The sequence below is a fragment of the Macrobrachium rosenbergii genome, chromosome 10 (genome assembly GCF_040412425.1).
Source record: "Macrobrachium rosenbergii isolate ZJJX-2024 chromosome 10, ASM4041242v1, whole genome shotgun sequence".
Lineage (NCBI taxonomy): Eukaryota > Metazoa > Arthropoda > Malacostraca > Decapoda > Palaemonidae > Macrobrachium > Macrobrachium rosenbergii.
In genome coordinates this window covers 13,332,223-13,352,552 of record NC_089750.1, presented here as the reverse complement: position 1 = coordinate 13,352,552, position 20,330 = coordinate 13,332,223, and the positions used below count along the sequence as shown (strand labels likewise).

The 20,330-nt window shown below is 35.1% G+C and overlaps 1 protein-coding gene across 1 annotated transcript; it reads right to left on the bottom strand.

Annotated features, from left to right (window-relative positions):
• Window positions 1-13,397: 13,397 nt before the first annotated feature.
• On the bottom strand, window positions 13,398-19,956 carry LOC136843037 (GATA zinc finger domain-containing protein 14-like). The gene is made up of 3 exons (XM_067111027.1): window positions 19,902-19,956; window positions 18,241-19,815; window positions 13,398-13,609 (listed from the first exon to the last, which is right to left on the bottom strand). The coding sequence occupies exons 1-3, from the start codon at window positions 19,954-19,956 to the stop codon at window positions 13,398-13,400; spliced, it is 1,842 nt and encodes a 613-aa protein (XP_066967128.1).
• Between the last annotated feature and the right edge of the window lie 374 nt (window positions 19,957-20,330).

Genomic DNA, 20,330 nt, shown 5'->3' with positions numbered 1-20,330 from the left:
GTTAATAATTAAGATTTTTCCCTAAATTGACATTAATCTTTGGAAAATGAATATCCAAGACATTTTCTAATAAAATACACAAAACTGAAAATTCATTAGAAATCCATATCCTCACACAGTAGATAAAGGAAAACCTTGAGACCGATACAGGGCACTGCCTCCCGAGGGATGTTACGATTGTACCTTTGCAATAATTCTGAGTTGTTGAAAACCTAGACTTATAAAGGAAGACCACCTAACGTTAGAAGCCACTGAAAAAAGAAAAATAACGTCATGCTCTATGGACTTCAAGGCGATTATGTGAAATAAGAACACATTATGCCCTTATAAACTAATACTAATGCATATACTGTACAGTTTGTTCATCCAACTATCAATATCGGTTATGGTTAATATCATCCGAATAAAATAATAATAATAATAATAATAATAATAATAATAATTATTATTATTATTATTATTATTATTATTATTATTATTATTATTATTATTATTATTATTATTATTATTATTATTATTATTATTATTATTATTATTATTATTATTATTATGCCTGAGATCTTCCACCTATTAAAAGCCATTGAATAAATGAAAAAGAACCGGGAAAATCATTAAAGAAAACACTTCGAGGAATATCAAGAAGAAGAAGAAGAAGAAGAAGAAGAAGAAGAAGAAGAAGAAGATGAAGAAGAAGAAGAAGAACTCGAATAAGAGAAGGTCTTTAGACACCTAACCATGAGAGAACACCACCGGGATGAATTCGGAAGGATGAATTTTTTAAACATCGATCGAGATACACCCGCTTAATGGAAGGACTCTTCTTCAGGAATTCCACTCAAAATTCATGCCTTTAATGATGAAATATATCTTGCAAACTGCAGTGACACACTAAGTGAGAGAGAGAGAGAGAGAGAGAGAGAGAGGACAATGATGTTCGTACACGAGACAGAGTGAGAGAAAGAATGATAAAAGTATATACTGTCGACACGTTTGTGCAGAACAAAGTCCATTTACTAAACAACACCTGTTTCCCATATGAATATTCCCGACCGAACAAAACAAAAGTTGCCTTCTGCGCGGCATCAGTATATGATGCATACAAATCATACGCTTCCACTCCCATTGCCTCTTTCTCATGCACGCCGGTGATGTCTTTCCCTTCCTTCACGCACAACACACTTTCTGTGTGTTTTACACACACGCCACCCAGCCACCTCTCTCTGTTGTATAGGTACACTTTCTTTTGGCATCTTCTTCCCTTACACCCACACCTACACTCCCCCGCTTTGCCCTTTTCTCTTGTCTCGGGTGGCGCTCAGAGTTCAGAGGTCATACACCTCAAATCTTTACCACACTTACGTGCCGCCTTAAAGCAAGAGCCCGTGCAGGCATGTGGCCAGATTTATCTTTAAACTAACCAACCACCTCTTTCTCTAGTTCCTATTATATCTTTGCCTCCACACCTACATTCCATTCATACGTCTCTCAGTCATGGGACCGAGTGTATATTGTACGTCCTGAAAGGTGAATTTACGCTAAGCTATCGGAATGAGAGACTGATCTTACAGATTTCAGTAATTTATTCTATTTTTCCAATTTGTCTTCTACGGCTCAAAATGATTTACCACGCAAGGCCTGTTCTCTTTTTTGAGTCGAAGAAGAATTTTTTTTTTTACAGAAGTTTAATAAAGCCTAAACTTGATCGCCATGAACTCAGTCCTCTAAAAAGAATGAGACATGGAAATAATAATAATAGCTAAGTATCATTCGCGCCTGTTGCTTCGTTTGTAAGTATCTGTCTCCAAAAGCTCTTATCAAAAAAAGCATATTATGGGAAAGAAGTACTCGTTGTCTTCAAATGACTGAACCGCTGCTGTTAGACGAAAGCTTGAAAGCCGACTAGTCAAGTCTGGCAGCTGCCTGAGGTCGCCTGTTCTGAAAACTTATCTATAACACCTTTTTCCCCGCCAGGCCAGGGTTTCCTTCTTTAATTTCCTTAGGGGTTTTAAAGCACCGTCGTATTTTCAGCTTCCTGACCAAACTTCCTGAGAAATATGGTATCACATATATTATTCCCAGGTTTCACTAACAGGGATCCTTTTCATATCAGAGTATGTACAATGCATAATTCTACATAAGAATCATTTTACCTTTTAGCCCGAGAGTGCTACGACCTCAGAAATAATACGAATCCTTTTCCTCACAGTACATTATGCATAATGTATAACGTATGATGACTTCCGGAATCATTTCTACTTTATCCTTTGGGAGCTAAAATCTGAGGCCAAGAAATAAAAGATGAAGCTGCAAGTCTGCTCGCCTGTGACGGGGGTAAAACATTATTGATCACCCAAACGCCCACGGCGTCCAGATCTTCGTTCTCTTGGTGTCATGGATCTGTGGACGAACTTAAAGTGAGAGAAAACATTCACTAACTGACCAGAAAGGATTTCAGCAGCGTTTGTAATACCAAGAATTACACTGCGAACACTGGCAGCGGCAGTATCAAATAAATACGAAAAAATACACAATTTCAAAATTAATAATAATAATAATAATAATAATAATAATAATAATAATAATAATAATAATAATAATAATAATAGTTATTGCTGTTAACAATAATAATAATAATAATGATGTTAAATCCCTGTCCTAGAAATCTTAAAGAGAGCATGAAAAATGAGATTAATAATATTTTGATCAACAGTACCCGATTCTGATTATGATCACAACACCTGATTCTTTCTCATCCTCTTTCCATCGAGTAAGAAAATCTCTCAACTGGTTTCCAAGGTCTGTATGCGTGTGTGGTAAGATGTGAGATATTCTAGAAAACTGGTACTTTCCTCACCACGTTGAAAAACCGAAGACAATATGAGCACTACGATAATAGTCATACTAATTATGGATCACAGCACTGATGAGCAACTACTGACTAATTCACAGAAATCTAGCCCCCTCCCATTAAGAGAGGGAAAGAACGTACAATACATTCAGACTTTTATTATTACTCTGCGCAGCTTTCCACATAAAAAACTTAACGCATTATCTACAAACATCAGCTGCACCTCACTTCATTCAAGACGACTTTTCTTTGCACAACTTTGCAGTAAGTAAAATACTTTTGTTCTTTCTTTCAGTGGTTCAACGGAGGCCAGGGTAATAAAAGGCTACAGTGAATAAAGCAAGCGTCTACTGCCATGATGATGATGAGCCAGAAAGAGAGTAGTCTACGTATTCTAATCAGAATCTTCGAAGCCATTACTGTTATGAAATTGAGAGTTGCCGTAGGTACTAGGAAAACTGCCAGTGAGAAAATTGCCATTGGGAATATTTCCCGTGGGTAAGTTGCCCGTGGGTAAATTGCCATTATGGGAAAATTGCCATTGTGGGATAATTGCCATGGAGAAAAGTGCCATTGTAGGATAATTGCCATGGAGAAAACTGCCAGGCGGAAATTTGCCATTTAATAAATACAATTTATAAAGATAAAAAAAGCATTGAAAGGAAAAAAACATTACTATCAAAACTTTATGTGAATTTATTTAAAAGTATCCATTTACTCCTTATATACAATTTATAAAATATTTATTTGAATTAATCACCAACAAGTTCCTTGATTTTGTTGTAAACAGTTATATGGTAGCCTCAGTTTTGTTTGGCATAAGGCACAAACTCGAGGAATTGTTACATTTTCGATCTGAACGTCAACTGTGAGAATTCGGTAATAAATTTCAGGAGAAATCTTGAATGTACCATCGACTGTCCAATTTTTGCACTGCTTCGAAACAAAGATCAATATTCTATCGCCATCACTTATTCCCGAGTCATATTGAAGAAATCAGGCCCCTGAAGAAAGATTTTGAAATTGCAATGGAATATCATAGCTGCTTCTTCTAGATGGAAGAGGTGGGAAATGGCACTCTCTTTGTCTCCAATTCCTAATATTTCGACTCACATGACGTAGATTTGGCAATTGAGAAAGTACACATTTGTCAAGACCGGTGGCAAATTCAGACACTAAGGAACGACTTGACTGGTGAGAAGAAGCCACTTCATCTTTTAAATCTCTTTGAGCTTGTTTAGCTTCAACTTTATCTTTGGTTGATGGGTGTATATGGCTATTTACATTCTTTGAAATTTCAAAATTACCGTTCGTGTGTACTCTAGCTCTGCAACCTTTAGATTTTCTTTCCTTGCATTCCCATTACAGCACAGTACCACTTTTACTCTTGCCATTCAGATGGTACATATATTATAAATCATCGACCAAAATGACTTTCCCTCTCTCACTTTTTATCACAGACACCATAATGGGCTAAGAAGATTTAAAAACAGCAAATTCAGAAGAAGCTTTGTGAATACTGACGGTTGATGTAGTTGCTACTGTAAGACTTTCTTCTTTTGGAAAATTTACAAGACTTGTTTGCTAATTTGTAAGATGATAGTTTAAAATTAAACGGGCAATTTTCTGCCTGGCAGTTTTCTTTTTGTAGTTCATAGCTTAAAAGACATGCTTGCTAATTTGTAAGATGATTGTTTAAAAGTAAACGGGCAATGGAAAGTAATTTTTTTAGGTGTGTCAACATTTCCAAATAAAGTTTTTCAATAAATTCAAGCAAAGTTTTGATTGTAAAGATTTTTAATTCAAATAATTGTTTATAAATTGTATATAAGTAGTAAATGGACACTTTTAGATAAATTCACAAAGTTTTGATAGTAATGGTTTTTCCTTTCAACCTTTTTTTCTTTATAAATTGTACTTATTAAATGGCAATTTTCTGCCTGGCAGTTTTCTCCATGGCAATTATCCCACAATGGTAATTTTCCCACAATAGGAATTTACCCACGGAAGATTTTCCGAAGGAAAACATTCCCAATGGGAATTTTCCCACTGGCAATTTTCCTGTCACGTTGCCATAACACCAATTACTCAGTTATAAGGCAGCGAACGTTCAAGGTAAATAATGATACCACATCCCTTCATTAATATATTTTAAGAAGGGCATTATGTTACTCGCAGACCAGTTTCTTATTTAGGCCCTAATCCTAGCCTTCATGGGAACACGGAACGCTTCTTGTTCCAATCATTATTTCTTTGTCTCCATTTCGAGAAAGTTGGGTTTTATGATTCTGAGAATTTTTTTGAATGAAAACCAAAGACAAGCCTCTAGCATAAACATTCAGTTTGTTCAGAATTCAACTGAAAGAAATTCCAAGGAAGCCTCATCCATTCTGACACTGAGTCGGAAAGGTTATTGTAGGAGTCGACAGGCAGAACAAGCAAGCAGTTTAATAATCAGAATGATACAGACAGAACGCAACAATTTACATGGCGCTCTTCCAGACAAACCTGCAACTGAAGGTACAGTAACTTATCAAATACTATAGATCATCATACGCTAAAAACTGAGCATCCATTCAACATGGAATTAGCTCGTGCCGGAAACCTCATTCATAAGGCATCCTCTTGCAAGTAGTGACGGAAGCTATCATGGAGCCAAAGGTTAGTATGTGCTATCAGCCATAGATAGCAAACTTGCCCTTCCATCATGGTATCCTAACTGAATCACTGACTTTCACAATAACCAAAATATTAAGAATTATTGACTCCACTGATTAGTCCAGTAAGTGTTTACCAGTACGAGAGTCAATCATTCAACTTCTTACAGTTGGCAGCAATTTTACCTCATCCCAAGCGAACTCCGGTGATTTATGGCACTGTCGGACTTAATTCCTCTCTCTCTCTCTCTCTTCTTTTGATGGTAAGGAAACAGAGGTAGGCACAGATGATCGAATCAAGCCCGGTCACTTCAAAGAATTGTGATGACTCGACTTTGGTTTCAAGTGATGGTAGCCCAGGTTGATGCTTCTGGAAATACGGCGGAAAGAATTTCTCGTTTTCAGGGTGAATCATGCAGACTAGTCAGAGAGGGATTTCAGATCTACTGATGACAAAAGTGGAATCCTAACCCAAATAACTTCATGATACTAGACAGCTTCTGGAAACAATTTCCTGTTGAATAAATGATCTTCATATTAGGTTGGGCACGGAACCTGTAAATTAAATATAAGATTTCTCTTTGTAAACTCACCTACATTCAGGAAAATTGAGCGAATTTAAAGGTAGCTTATAGTAACATTTTACTGGCACGAACTTACGAAAGAAATGCGTATTTTTCACTTCGAAAGAGTGCTTGGCGTCGGAAACCCAACACATGACAAGCCAGGATAATCTGTTCTTGTATTTATGGTTACTAACGCGTACGCAAACACACAACCATACACACACGCACATATGTATAACTGAATCACGAAAATATGGAACGTGATGAATATATAAATAAAGACAAAATCCACGAAGGAAAGAGAAACACTGGAGTGCTGCGAGGCCTTTCGACTATCGTCCTTTACCTAGCAAGTAAAGGACGACAGTCGAAAGGCCTCGCAGCACTCCAGTGTTTCTCTTTCCTTTGTGGCGTTTTGGCTAGGTAAAGGACGACAGTCCTCGTGGATTTTGTCTTTATTTACACACACACATATGGATATGTGTGTATGTATGCGTGTGTATGGAATGTATTTATATATGTATGTATTACGGATCCATCGAGCATTATTGCTTATAATGTGAGCAACTCATGACACCTGTACATATATACAGACATATATATATATATATATATATATATATATATATATATATATATATAATATATGTATATATATTATATATATATTATATATATATATATATATATATATATATATATATATATATATATATATATATATATATATATAGCCTATATATATATATATATATATATATATATATATATATATATATATATATATATATATATATATATATATGCATACGTTGTTTGTATATTTATCATGACATACATGCGTCAAAAAATAAAACAAATTTTCACAAATAGAAAATACTATCGCTATTAGATTCTATGTGGGGAATTACAAAAAAAAAAAAAAAAAGTCGATCGAGCTCTCTCAAAATTCGGACGCGCCTCCTTGCGTCCACGTCTACATTACTATGAGCCCTGGGCCACCAGAAGACGCCTTACCTTAGGTCAGTGACGCACCTTAAGGTGAAAGTCTCAAACGCCAAGATGGGATGTCAATCAGTCACGAGCACTTATTCCTTTCTGTGCAAGTTTTAGCTTACAACCTAACAAGATACTTCTCGTTGAGTTTTTTGGTAACTTTGATTATCTTAAACATTGCCTGGTACTTTCATTTGCCCTCAAACTTTAAAATAATATGGATAAAATTAATGATGAGGAACTGGGTCGTTATAATTCCTTCGGCGGTACCAAAGAGAGTGTAAGACAGTAATGCTCCTCTAAAAAATAATAGTACTTCCTCATGCAGCATATTAGATATTGGTCTCTTTATTATCTTTGTGGCAAGAACAAATTAGACGTCAAAAGTAAATAGCAAAAATGTCGCAGACGTCATATCTTAGTAATAAAGTATGCCAAAAAATCACCTGGGTTAATCTTGTGAAAAAAATGGGCAATTTACAAAATTCTCTAAAGACAGCAAGGAAGGAAGGATATGAGAGAGAGAGAGAGAGAGAGAGAGAGAGAGAGAGAGAGAGAGAGAGAGAGAGAGAGAGAGATGGTGGGGATCTTTAACCTGAGAGTGAAAATATATCAAGTTGTTACAAATACCATTTGGTCTACTCCTGATTTAATATAGATTACTACCACACGTCTAGTTCTCCATATCATTTAATATTTGAATCTGCAAAAATGATGACAAGACTGACTTCATTACCTTTTGGCCCTGGTGATCGGGTGAGGTTTGGTGTCAGGGTAAACGTGAAGTGGTACCCCTTTGCCCTTCACATAACGAGAGAGAGAGAGAGAGAGAGAGAGAGAGAGAGAGAGAGAGAGAGAGAGAGAGAGAGAGAGAGAAATGTCAAATCCGAACCTGGCCGACATCTCTCGCAAAATGCAAATGACGCAGTCTAGTTGAAATTAGCCTTTACCAGGATGCAATGAAGATCGGTTGATTTGCTTTCCTTTAAATGTCTCTCGTTCTCTGGTATTTTCTTTGTTGAAGCAAACGCCCCGAATAAGGGAAAGGAAGAGAGGAGGAGGAGGAGGAGAAACAGAGTTGATGTATTTTCCTTTATGTGGCTACTTTTTGCTATTTCCTTCAACGCTCCAATTAGAGAGAAACAAACCGAAAGATTCGATTTCCTATAAGTGTCTCTCGTTTACTGTTTTTTCTGTCGAGACGAAAGTCACAAAAACTAAATTGGAAGAAGACGAAAAGAAGAGAGAGAGAGAGAGAGAGAGAGAGAGAGAGAGAGAGAGAGAGAGAGAGAGAGAGAGAGAGAGCAATGGATATGAAAAAATGACATTGAACTTTTGTTCACAGATTTAGGGAAAAATACAGAATTTCCACAGCCAAGTTTCTACTGCAGCGCCATACACATCACTCACCAAGCTGAAATGCGAGCACTGAAGCAGTTGACTGAAGATACAACCACCTTATTAATATAAAAGAATACGCATATGTTTCGTACAGGTGAATGTTTACGTGCATACCTGTGAATACACAGATATTTCATAACCACTAATTAGCGACTATCAAGATTTACGCCCATAAAGCAGTACTATCCTAAAGCCGTAAAAAAAGATCATAATACCGGTATCAACAGCGATACGTTGACGTCCACAGTAATTTTAGGAAACCTATATACTGTTATAATTTCTTCGTTCCATATTTTCGAAGATCAGTGAGAAGCTGTTACTAATCAGTGTTCATGTGTAGCTCAGAGATTAAATCTCTGGGGAAGGATAATCGCTCATGAAATTCATCACTTCAGTCTCCCTGTGATCGACAGCAATCCCCAGTTTTATTACAATTATCCTTTTACTAACATATCCTTCCTAGTTAAAATTCAGTCAACACACTGATCTCACTGAAAATTTCTTACTTCTTTAAGTTTCGTAATTCCTTCTCACTCAGCCTGAAAACATCAATCTTCAACTATCTTATTTGCTTCTCTCTTTAATATTCACCGAACTCTTCCCATTTTTCTGGAACATCGTTAACCTTCTTAATACCTACCTACTCTAAAGCAACTATGATGAGGCAAAAAATCTCTTCCTCAGAACTTTTTACACAAGCAAGTTAAGCTTTTGCCATGATAAACATTGTAATAGCTTCCATTTATCAATAAAAACAGAAAAAAACGTTATAATTAGCCATTAGGGGCTGCTAATACCCGTAGCTTACATTCTAAACCCTTTTACGCTGAATCGCTTATCCAGGCCGTTCAAGAGGTTACAAAGCGTTAAGAGAGAGAGAGAGAGAGAGAGAGAGAGAGAGAGAGAGAGAGAGAGAGAGAGAGAGAGAACAAATTGAGGCACAAAAAAAAATGACTATGGGCTGGAGGTTAATCTCCTTTTACCTGGGACCAAGGGGCCAATTGGCGTACCTTAACGAGCTACGCACAACATTCCGAAATGAAAGAGAGGAGATAAAAACTCAGCAGAGGGTCGAGTGGGATTAAACGTTGCTTCTTTTCAGAATTTTTCCAATCACAGTCATCAATTATAGATCCTGCCTTAACTGTAGAAAATATATTTTAAAATGACTTGCCATTTATGCCTTAACAAAAACTAACTTACTGGAGTAAGAAATATTTCATAAAAGTAGTTTATTACTAACTAGTAAAGGCTTACATAGTGAAAGGCAATGAAACTGGATAAAATATAAAATCTATGAAAAGAAATGTCTACCATAAAATGTAACTGCTCAAAGTTGAAATAATTCTTATTTTTTCGCTCAGATACCAAATTGAAATGGAAAATCAAAATACAAAAATAAAAACAGAAACGAAGGCTACGTAACACATCCCAACTGAGTCTTCCTAAAATTGGAAACACTGAATGGGTACTGGAAATTATGACCATCATTTTTCTTTTTCTCAGTTGTTCTCAGCTACAAAAATAATCCAAAGTAAATATCTTTTATTGGCTGATGTGTTTGACAATAAGCATGGTCATGAGAAATTCGTTATGACTCATTGCTGTTTTCCTGAAGTTAAACCGATAAGTTTAGCCTTTTGGTCCTGTAAAATTAAGGCTTTTTTACTTGATGGTTATGGACGCGTAGACCTAAACACTATTTTCCTTTCATTGAGAAAGCTAATGATCGTGAAACCGTTGAGTTGTGTGTTATATTTCGTTGGAGTTTTCTGTTGTATTTTGCCAATTAGGCAGAAGGTATCCTTGTTGAACATGTTGGAAAATTGGCAATGTTACGCCATTAGTTAAATGTGGGACTGGTAGCTGTAGCTCTGTCGACTGCTTCCCAATTTCTGTAACTCAACAATGATCAAAAGTTTTTGAATATCTGTTGGCAAAACGTCTGGATGTGTATGCTGAAAATAATCTCCTATTCCCTAGTCTACAGTTTGGATTTTGCGAGGGCTTGGTTACTTGTGATGTTCTACGTTTAGTTTCCTGTGTCGTAAAAAATCACTAAATTCTGGCTATGCCGCTCATGTGGCTGGTTTTGGCTTTAGTGTTATTCTTGACAGCGTTAATCATAAGGCCCTAGGTTTCAAACACTGGCAGATGGGAGATGAGAGGGCGAAGGGCTTTTCTTGGTATTAATATTTAATTCTTAACTCGAAGAATGTGGAGTTGTTGTTGCTGGGGACAACAGTAAATAAAAGAATGTATTCTGATATGGTCCTATGGCCCACTACTATTTATGTTTTATTTCCACAATATGGGGTATGCCTAGAAAACAAGCTGGTTGCTAATGCAAATGATACAACTTATTTGCATCGATCCCATTTCCTTTGCTTTAAGAAAACACTGGTAATATTAAGTCTTAAATATCTAAATGTTATCTCACGGGCAATACTACGATTTTTGCCTTTCTAGGGACATATAGTTTGATAAGATTTATGCCAGTTATTGCATATCAAAGTGTGAAAAAATTATAAAATGTTCAAGATTCTTTAATTGGTCTTTGTAAGATTAGTTTTCAAACTAGGAGATACTAAGGGACACATTTCGGTAGGTCCCTTAAATGAGAAGTGATTTAATTTAATGTCTCGGTAATTGTTTGCATTGATCGTACAGAGCCAAGACAAAGGATCATTTTTATCTTTCCTTAATTTCTTATCTATAATCATTAACATTCATGAGACACTGAGTTTAAATAACTAAGTAAATCAAGTACTTCATATATAAGTAAAATGGAATTGAAAATGTATCCATCATTTGTTATATCATGGGTACTCTAGGAATAGTAATAAATATATACTTGCAAAGACTGTAACGCTCTTGGTATTTTCATGTGGGGATCAGGGGTGAGATTTTGTCTTGAAGAAGAGGAGAAAAAATGAAAATAAAACAACAATAATAAAGTGAAAAGATAAAGCGCTGCTGTAACATCCAATACTCCTTTGGAGTCCGGTGTGAGGCACGGTGAGTTACAATGAGTCCATCTATATATATATATATATATATATATATATATATATATATATATATATATATATATATATATATATATATGTATATATATAAATATACATATATATACATGTGTGTGTATATATTATATATATATATATATATATATATATATATATGTATATATATAAATATACATATATATACATGTGTGTGTGTATATATATATATATATATATATATATATATATATATATATATATATATATATATATATATATATATATATATATTTCTATATACTCGTTTATGGGTACAGTGTGACCCACAGTGAGTTACAGTGAGTCCATTTATATATATATATATATATATATATATATATATATATATATATATATATATATATATATAAATATATATGTATATATATAAATTATATATATATGTGTATATACACAGTATATATGTAATATATAATTATAAATGATATATATATAATACATATATAATATGTATAATTAGTTTATCGCACGTTCATTTTAAAAGAAAAGAATTATATAAAAACCCTGGCTATTGTTCCATTTAACAAACCATAGAATTCTACTCTAGTTTTAGTAGCATTCTGAACTCAATTTTCAGAACTTATTTCTTTTTCATGTGAAGGGGGGAATCATATATTACCTTTTAAAATGTTTCCCATTTCTTTTTTCCATCTAAATCGTCGTCATTGAAATTCCCTGCTATGATTTTCGTGAATGGTTAGTAAACGCACACAGCTTCTACTTGTCATCGGTACAATATGTTAAAGAGAATATTAACCATTTCTGTACTCTTCGTTAAATCTTTTAATGTAAGTTAATTAATAAGATACTTTAAATACCACAGAATCATAAGGGTCAATAATGTAATCTTATCCATGCAATACCATCAAATAAAACTAGGCTATAATCCTAATCTGTCAATATAAATTAAGCTAATAAGTCATTCTGTAACAGGATTCTTCCAGCGCTAATGGGTCATCTTGAATCACGGACAAATGTGAAACTTTCTATATACCTATGCTCCTTTTACAACAAGATACCAAACGAACTAACTCTACGTATCAAAATACTATTAATTCCTTTCAAGTCTTCAGCAAAATTGGCATTCTCCGCGGCAATTGATACAATGTGACAATACCCACCCCTACGTCTGGTAACGTCTCCATAACAGTACTAAATCCTGCAGTTTATTCCGTGACCTAACTCTTACCATGCCACTGAATCCTACCTAGACCTTCCCTATCCTACCAAGCAATAAGTTACGTTTTGTCATAACACCGAATCTTACCGCATAAAACTCACCAATGAAAGTGAACATTTGAATTGCAGAATGTAACAGACACTACACACTCCATTACATAATCACTGCAAACGAACTGTATACTTTTCCATTCTATTGTAAAACATTTCGTCGACGGGGAATATGAAGAGTTCAGTAAATGAACGAAAACACTAAACTTACCAATGAATACGAGAACTTTAATTTCAGGATGAAGCAGAAGTTGCAGAATTCATTAAATTCACTATATATTCGCTTGAAATTATTGTTTAATTATATCGTTAAAAAATTCTTTGATATGACCTGTAAGAGCTTTAGTAAACGAAGGAAGACATGAAATGTAGATCTATGAATTATCCTGCCTCATTCCGTCTGACAAACGATTTCAGGTCAAAGCATCCCTAAATTTTAGCATCATAAACTGTGAGTATTAATAAACACACGAATCTCCACCTAAGGCAATCGAACGCCTCTGGGCAGCGACGATACTTGCGTACTTGTATGCATGTGCACGGCAAAGGAGAACCGCGTTCGTTTCCCTTTAATCTGACCTTCAACTCGTGGAACCAACCACCTGTTGGAGCTCGCTTTGGGATAGTTAAATTATCTATCCACCAACATGTCACTCTGTCCTTCTCTTTCTTCTTCTGCCGTCACCATCTCCATCACCATCACCATCACCATCGCCATCGCCACCATCTCCACCTTCTCCATTTCCCCCCAACCAACACTGCAGAAACCTTTTCCTCCTCCACCACCGCCACCACTAGGCCTTCTCCTCCTCCAACACCGCCTTCTCCTCAACTCTTCTCTCCCTTCATTCAATAATAAATCGAAAGTTACAGAGAGAATTTTACACGCTTTCTTCAAATAATTCGAAAACAATCTTTGATTTATAACATTTTAAACATAAAAACAAAACATTTAGCACCAGGCAACACCGCAACTGTTTTTGATAATTCCTCCTTATAAACGTCTTGGAAAAATCCTTCATGTTTGTTCAGTGGTCATTTAGTTCTGAAACCCATTTCCCCAAATGGACGCATTTTGAAATGCCACATCTTCTTAATATAATAATCGATAATCTATTTATGGGCTCAGCTTAAGAGGACGCATGCAAATGAGAGAGTGTAAGTAAATGATACATCGTGATGCGAGCGGTGGATATAGGTTATTAGAGCAAAGTGACTCGGGATAAAAGAGATTTCATGGAAGAGCGATTAACAACACTGGTGATATCCATATGTACCCTGACTCCGATTCCGTCAGCAAATGTATGCCATTAAACAAACGTTTTAAAGCGGCGCTTAAGAGAGAAATAAAATTGTTGCTTTGATGTATTCTCCCGGGATCACATTCGGCCCCGTATTTAAAGGAATAAATTAATTTCCGTATTTCCTGCTAATGAGTACAACAAATTGAAATGTTTTTAGGCATTCTATTGGGAATCAAATACAAAACGACGTTTAAGAGAATGAACTGTTCTTATTGTTTTCAAATGTATTCAGGCACATGGATTGCAAAACAAAAATTGGTTTTAAAGTGTCTGCAGAATAAATCTTATATCTCACAATTTTCAGATCAGATGGGAATCGTGGAAATTATTAGTAAGGAAATAACAGCCATAACACGACTTGCCGGAGTAAGGAGCGGAGTAATCGGGGATTTGTGCTCACGCCTCGCGTCAGAGTTAAAAAAAATCGGTGAGTAATGTACAGCAAAATGAAATAATGGAACCAATTATCTAGAGAGAGAGAGAGAGAGAGAGAGAGAGAGAGAGAGAGAGAGAGAGAGAGATCAGATTATTATCATTTTCTATCAAATATAACAACAAGAGAGAGAGAGAACAAGAGAGAGAGAGAGAGAGAGAGAGAGAGAGAGAGAGAGAGAGAACTGACTGTATCAAAAGGTCTAATTGTTATCTTTTAATGAAATGTGTTAGAGCACGCTAATACTGTTAATATCAGATTATGTAATTATCAATCATTATAAAAGAGAGAGGAACAGACCGGCAAAGAGAAAGAGTAACAGAGGCAAAAAAAAAAAAAAATCCTACTCTCAACGAAGCCACGTACTGTCGACCTTTCATTTTATTACCGCTTCTCATTTTTATTATGAGTACATACATCACCAGTCGTCTGGGAACAAATTATACACTATAACCGAGCGTCTCTTGTCATACGGACTCCAAACACATCAAGCATCATTACTAGAAACTCTCGCCTTTTGCAATCAACACTGATCTAAGAAAATTTACAACTACACCGAATATAAAACTACCTAAACTGCACTTGTCCGGTGTTAAAAAATTTTCATTTTTCATGTTCTCAGGATTCAGTTGCAATCGAACCATAGCCCAGCTGGTATAAAATTGGAGTAATTTCCTGCCCATGTTATTCAGGTAAAAAATACTAAAAATACTTACGAAAGTATTTTGCGTCTCTAATTGTGTTCAAACAATATTTATTTCAGAGAGGAGGCGCAAGATATTACACCTGCGCATAACGTTACCAAGAAGAACCTATTTACTTCTTAAGCGAAGCCTGTAATCCACTCTGTTCTCCTTCCTTTTGCAAATGAGCAACATAAAAAAATAAATTCCTATATTTATGAGTATATATATATATATATATATATATATATATATATATATATATATATATATATATATATATATATATATATATGCGTGTGTGTGTATACATATATAAACCGCACTACGGTAATATGTTTGATTAAGAACTAATGCATCAATGCATGATTTATACACGCGGTGGATAAGAATTCGACCTCATACACGGTTATCCCGGATTTCTAATTAGACAGGGTCTCTTTCCCCCAGTTGTAAAGAAATGAAAACATTTACATATCAAAACTATATAAAGCCAAGTAGTGAACAAACTAATACAAATTGATTATGAAATATCATTTGTGCTTTGAAAATGTATACCAAGCAATAAAATCAAACGCCCCAGATTATATCCTGACGAGTACATATATATATATATATATATATATATATATATATATATATATATATATATATATATTATATACACACACACACACACACACACACACACACACATATATATATATATATATATATATATATATATATATATATATATATATATATATATATATATATACATATATATGGGTGTGTATATGAACCTGTGTCTCTGTATTTATCCGAACTTACATCAAGTTCGATTTTTGAAACAGAAAATTAAATGAATTACACTTAAATACCTAACAAGCTCATACAATCCTGACTTTCGCAATTATGTTTATAGTTACTGGAAGTGGGTGGCGTAAAATGGTGAACCGTAATTAACTGCATGAATTAGAGATTTTGATCACAAATCAATTAATTCCTAGAACTCTCAGTGATTTTGGTAACACATACTTTTATCTTTCCTCTATTCAAGCGCGCTGAACTCTTCTTCCGTAAATTAATGGCGCTTTGCTATAAATAATGGTTTAATGGTCACTGAGATAACGAAACTTTATTTCCCAAATGGAAATATGAAAGAGACTCTCAACGAAATCTCACCATAGACTTTTTATTTTCCTTCCTTCTGTGCTTCACAAACTTGATATTTCACACAATCAAGTAGAAAATTAATGTCCGAAAACGGTAAATATACTTGTAGAAATTGAGTTTCTCGGTCGCATTCACCTGATTTGTTTATTGTAATGCTCCCCATGTTTTATTTCGGCGGGGTGGGGGTTGGGGGGTGAAGACACCACTCGCTGGTTGCAAGGCAAAAGTCAACTGCTAAATCCACTGCACCACAAAGATGGTGGTTCTGAGGGTAAGGAGTCGTTGCCGGCATTACAATACATACTCACTCTGCCTAAGAAATCACAGCAAATAAATGCACTACGATTTAAACAACTAATGGAGAGAGAGAGAGAGAGAGAGAGAGAGATAATCTTTATTCCATATCATCTCTGAATGTAATTTTACATCCAAAAACACCTCAGTCTATAGAAATGCCAAAAGCGAGAAACAACGGTGACTCGTTAAGATGTTTTGAAGGATACTACAGCGAGTTTATCCATATTTTGTTGAGGTCTTCCTGAAATGTTACCTCACACGTATAACGACTAACTAGGAAACTCGATAAGTTTCACAGAGAGCGTTCTTAAGACTGGAAGAAAAACTTGACAACGTAAGCAATGACTTTTAAAATTGCTTGCAGTAACAGGGTTTCACTATACAATCTTACACAACCATAATCTATTGCACGTCTGAAAAAGAAAAATTCTCGCTCTCTTACTGTATGTACATTTACAAAAAAAAAGTATTTTTAAAAATATAAATACAACATTACTTTCGTCCTCACACACGTGAAAGCCAATTTTTCTAGAGATATAAGGAAATTCTCACAAACCTATTTTCATAAATACATACAGAAGACATTTTACATGAAGATCCACAACACGCTTATATATTATTTATGTATATATATGTATGTACGTATATATACATATATATATACATAAAAATATACAGTATGTATATATATATATATATATATATATATATATATATATATATATATATATATATATATATATATATATATTTATATAAACATTGTGGCAACGGAACAAACATTCAAGTGGCCGTCAACCACTTTAAGCTGAAGCGAAATATGAACATTTTAGTAATATAACTGCTATATTTCCTGAATAATTTCCGCTAGGAAATTATAATGCCAATCAAATACATTTTCGAGCACGTATTTAACTCTTTTATCCATTTAACCCTTTGTGATAGATCATAATTTCATGAATATTAGGGGATTCACTCACAGAGTTTTCCCCACAGGGATTGGAGCAGTTATACAGTAGAAACACGATCCCTATCGGGGAACTTTACATACAAATGGAAAAATCATAGGACGGTGTGCATTTCTAGCCAAAAGGTCTACGTGGTTGTGTGTGAAGTGAAAGCTCGCATCTTTAAATGTATAGGGGTATTACTTAATATAATAACCTCTCTACCTTCCTGTCTACTTCTCATTTCACAGCTGAAAGCAGACCCAACATTTTACCTCGTAAGTACACGCTGACAATGCAAACAACAACTAAATCCCTATCTCCATTTCTCCCTCTCCCTTTATCTACTTCTCTCACAGCAGCGGTAGGTGCAGCAGAAGCAGCTGTTTCCCAAATGACATTCGCGCGTGACTTATCCTTTAATTGGTATTTCATGATCGCGCAAGCAATATGGGCGCTCTTTGTAAACATGAGCTTCGCCGCACTCAGCGGATGCTGCAGGAAAGCACCATTTTACCTCACTTCGGAGATGCATTTCATTATGGAACCTCTCTCTCTCTCTCTCTCTCTCTCTCTCTCTCTCTCTCTCTCTCTCGGATGTAAAACGCATTGATTTCGCCTCTCCAGGCCGTTATGTTTTTGTCTGCGTTACTGTTGCTGCTACTGATGTTGTGGCTGTAGCTGTTAAAGTTGTACTTTGCATTTAATGAAGTTTGTAGCGATGAGTTACTGTTGCTGCTACTGATGTTGTGGCTGTAGCTGTTAAAGTTGTACTTTGAATTTAATGAAGTTTGTAGCGATAAGTTACTGTTGCTGCTACTGATGTTGTGGCTGTAGCTGTTAAAGTTGTACTTTGAATTTAATGAAGTTTGTAGCGATAAGTTACTGTTGCTGCTACTGATGTTGTGGCTGTAGCTGTTAAAGTTGTACTTTGAATTTAATGAAGTTTGTAGCGATGAGTTACTGTTGCTGCTACTGATGTTGTGGCTGTAGCTGTTAAAGTTGTACTTTGAATTTAATGAAGTTTGTAGCGATAAGTTACTGTTGCTGCTACTGATGTTGTGGCTGTAGCTGTTAAAGTTGTACTTTGAATTTAATGAAGTTTGTAGCGATAAGTTACTGTTGCTGCTACTGATGTTGTGGCTGTAGCTGTTAAAGTTGTACTTTGAATTTAATGAAGTTTGTAGCGATAAGTTACTGTTGCTGCTACTGATGTTGTGGCTGTAGCTGTTAAAGTTGTACTTTGAATTTAATGAAGTTTGTAGCGATGAGTTACTGTTGCTGCTACTGATGTTGTGGCTGTAGCTGTTAAAGTTGTACTTTGAATTTAATGAAGTTTGTAGCGATGAGTTACTGTTGCTGCTACTGATGTTGTGGCTGTAGCTGTTAAAGTTGTACTTTGAATTTAATGAAGTTTGTAGCGATGAGTTACTGTTGCTGCTACTGATGTTGTGGCTGTAGCTGTTAAAGTTGTACTTTGAATTTAATGAAGTTTGTAGCGATAAGTTACTGTTGCTGCTACTGATGTTGTGGCTGTAGCTGTTAAAGTTGTACTTTGAATTTAATGAAGTTTGTAGCGATGAGTTACTGTTGCTGCTACTGATGTTGTGGCTGTAGCTGTTAAAGTTGTACTTTGAATTTAATGAAGTTTGTAGCGATGAGTTACTGTTGCTGCTACTGATGTTGTGGCTGTAGCTGTTAAAGTTGTACTTTGAATTTAATGAAGTTTGTAGCGATAAGTTACTGTTGCTGCTACTGATGTTGTGGCTGTAGCTGTTAAAGTTGTACTTTGAATTTAATGAAGTTTGTAGCGATGAGTTACTGTTGCTGCTACTGATGTTGTGGCTGTAGCTGTTAAAGTTGTACTTTGAATTTAATGAAGTTTGTAGCGATGAGTTACTGTTGCTGCTACTGATGTTGTGGCTGTAGCTGTTAAAGTTGTACTTTGAATTTAATGAAGTTTGTAGCGATAAGTTACTGTTGCTGCTACTGATGTTGTGGCTGTAGCTGTTAAAGTTGTACTTTGAATTTAATGAAGTTTGTAGCGATGAGTTACTGTTGCTGCTACTGATGTTGTGGCTGTAGCTGTTAAAGTTGCACTTTGAATTTAATGAAGTTTGTAGCGGTGAGTTACTGTTGCTGCTACTGATGTTGTGGTTGTAGCTGTTAAAGTTGTACTCTGAATTTAATGAAGTTTGTAGCGATGAGTTACTGCTGTTGTAGTTGTCTGGGGCAATTATGCATCCGTAAGGTAAACCCAATTTTTAATATAGCCTCCATAGTTTTAACTAACATAAAATATAAATTCATTACTTTTCTCTGAGAGCTCTTTTTGATTGCAAAGGGCTTGTTCTGTTGCTGTTGCCATGATTACATTGTCAACATAACGAATACTATAAAATGCAAATGCTTATTTTATGACTGGATTTTCTTTGTCTCTTTGCTGCTGTTTCTGCTGTCGATGCAGCGACTTTAGTTAATAAATTCTGCGAAATGTTTGCACAAAGTTGGGTGACTCGCCTTTACATTTTTCTTCATAGAAAACAAGACTTTTCAATAAAAGTCAACATTATATATGACAAATACCGTATCCATTTTCTTTTATGGATATTTCGCTGCAGAAAACAACTATATATTACAAGATGATTACCAGTTCAGACATTACAGCTTCGTTTTCTTTACAGATAAAATGCAGTGTTTAGAAAATGAAAACGGGTATATTTTGAAGGTATAAAATAATAA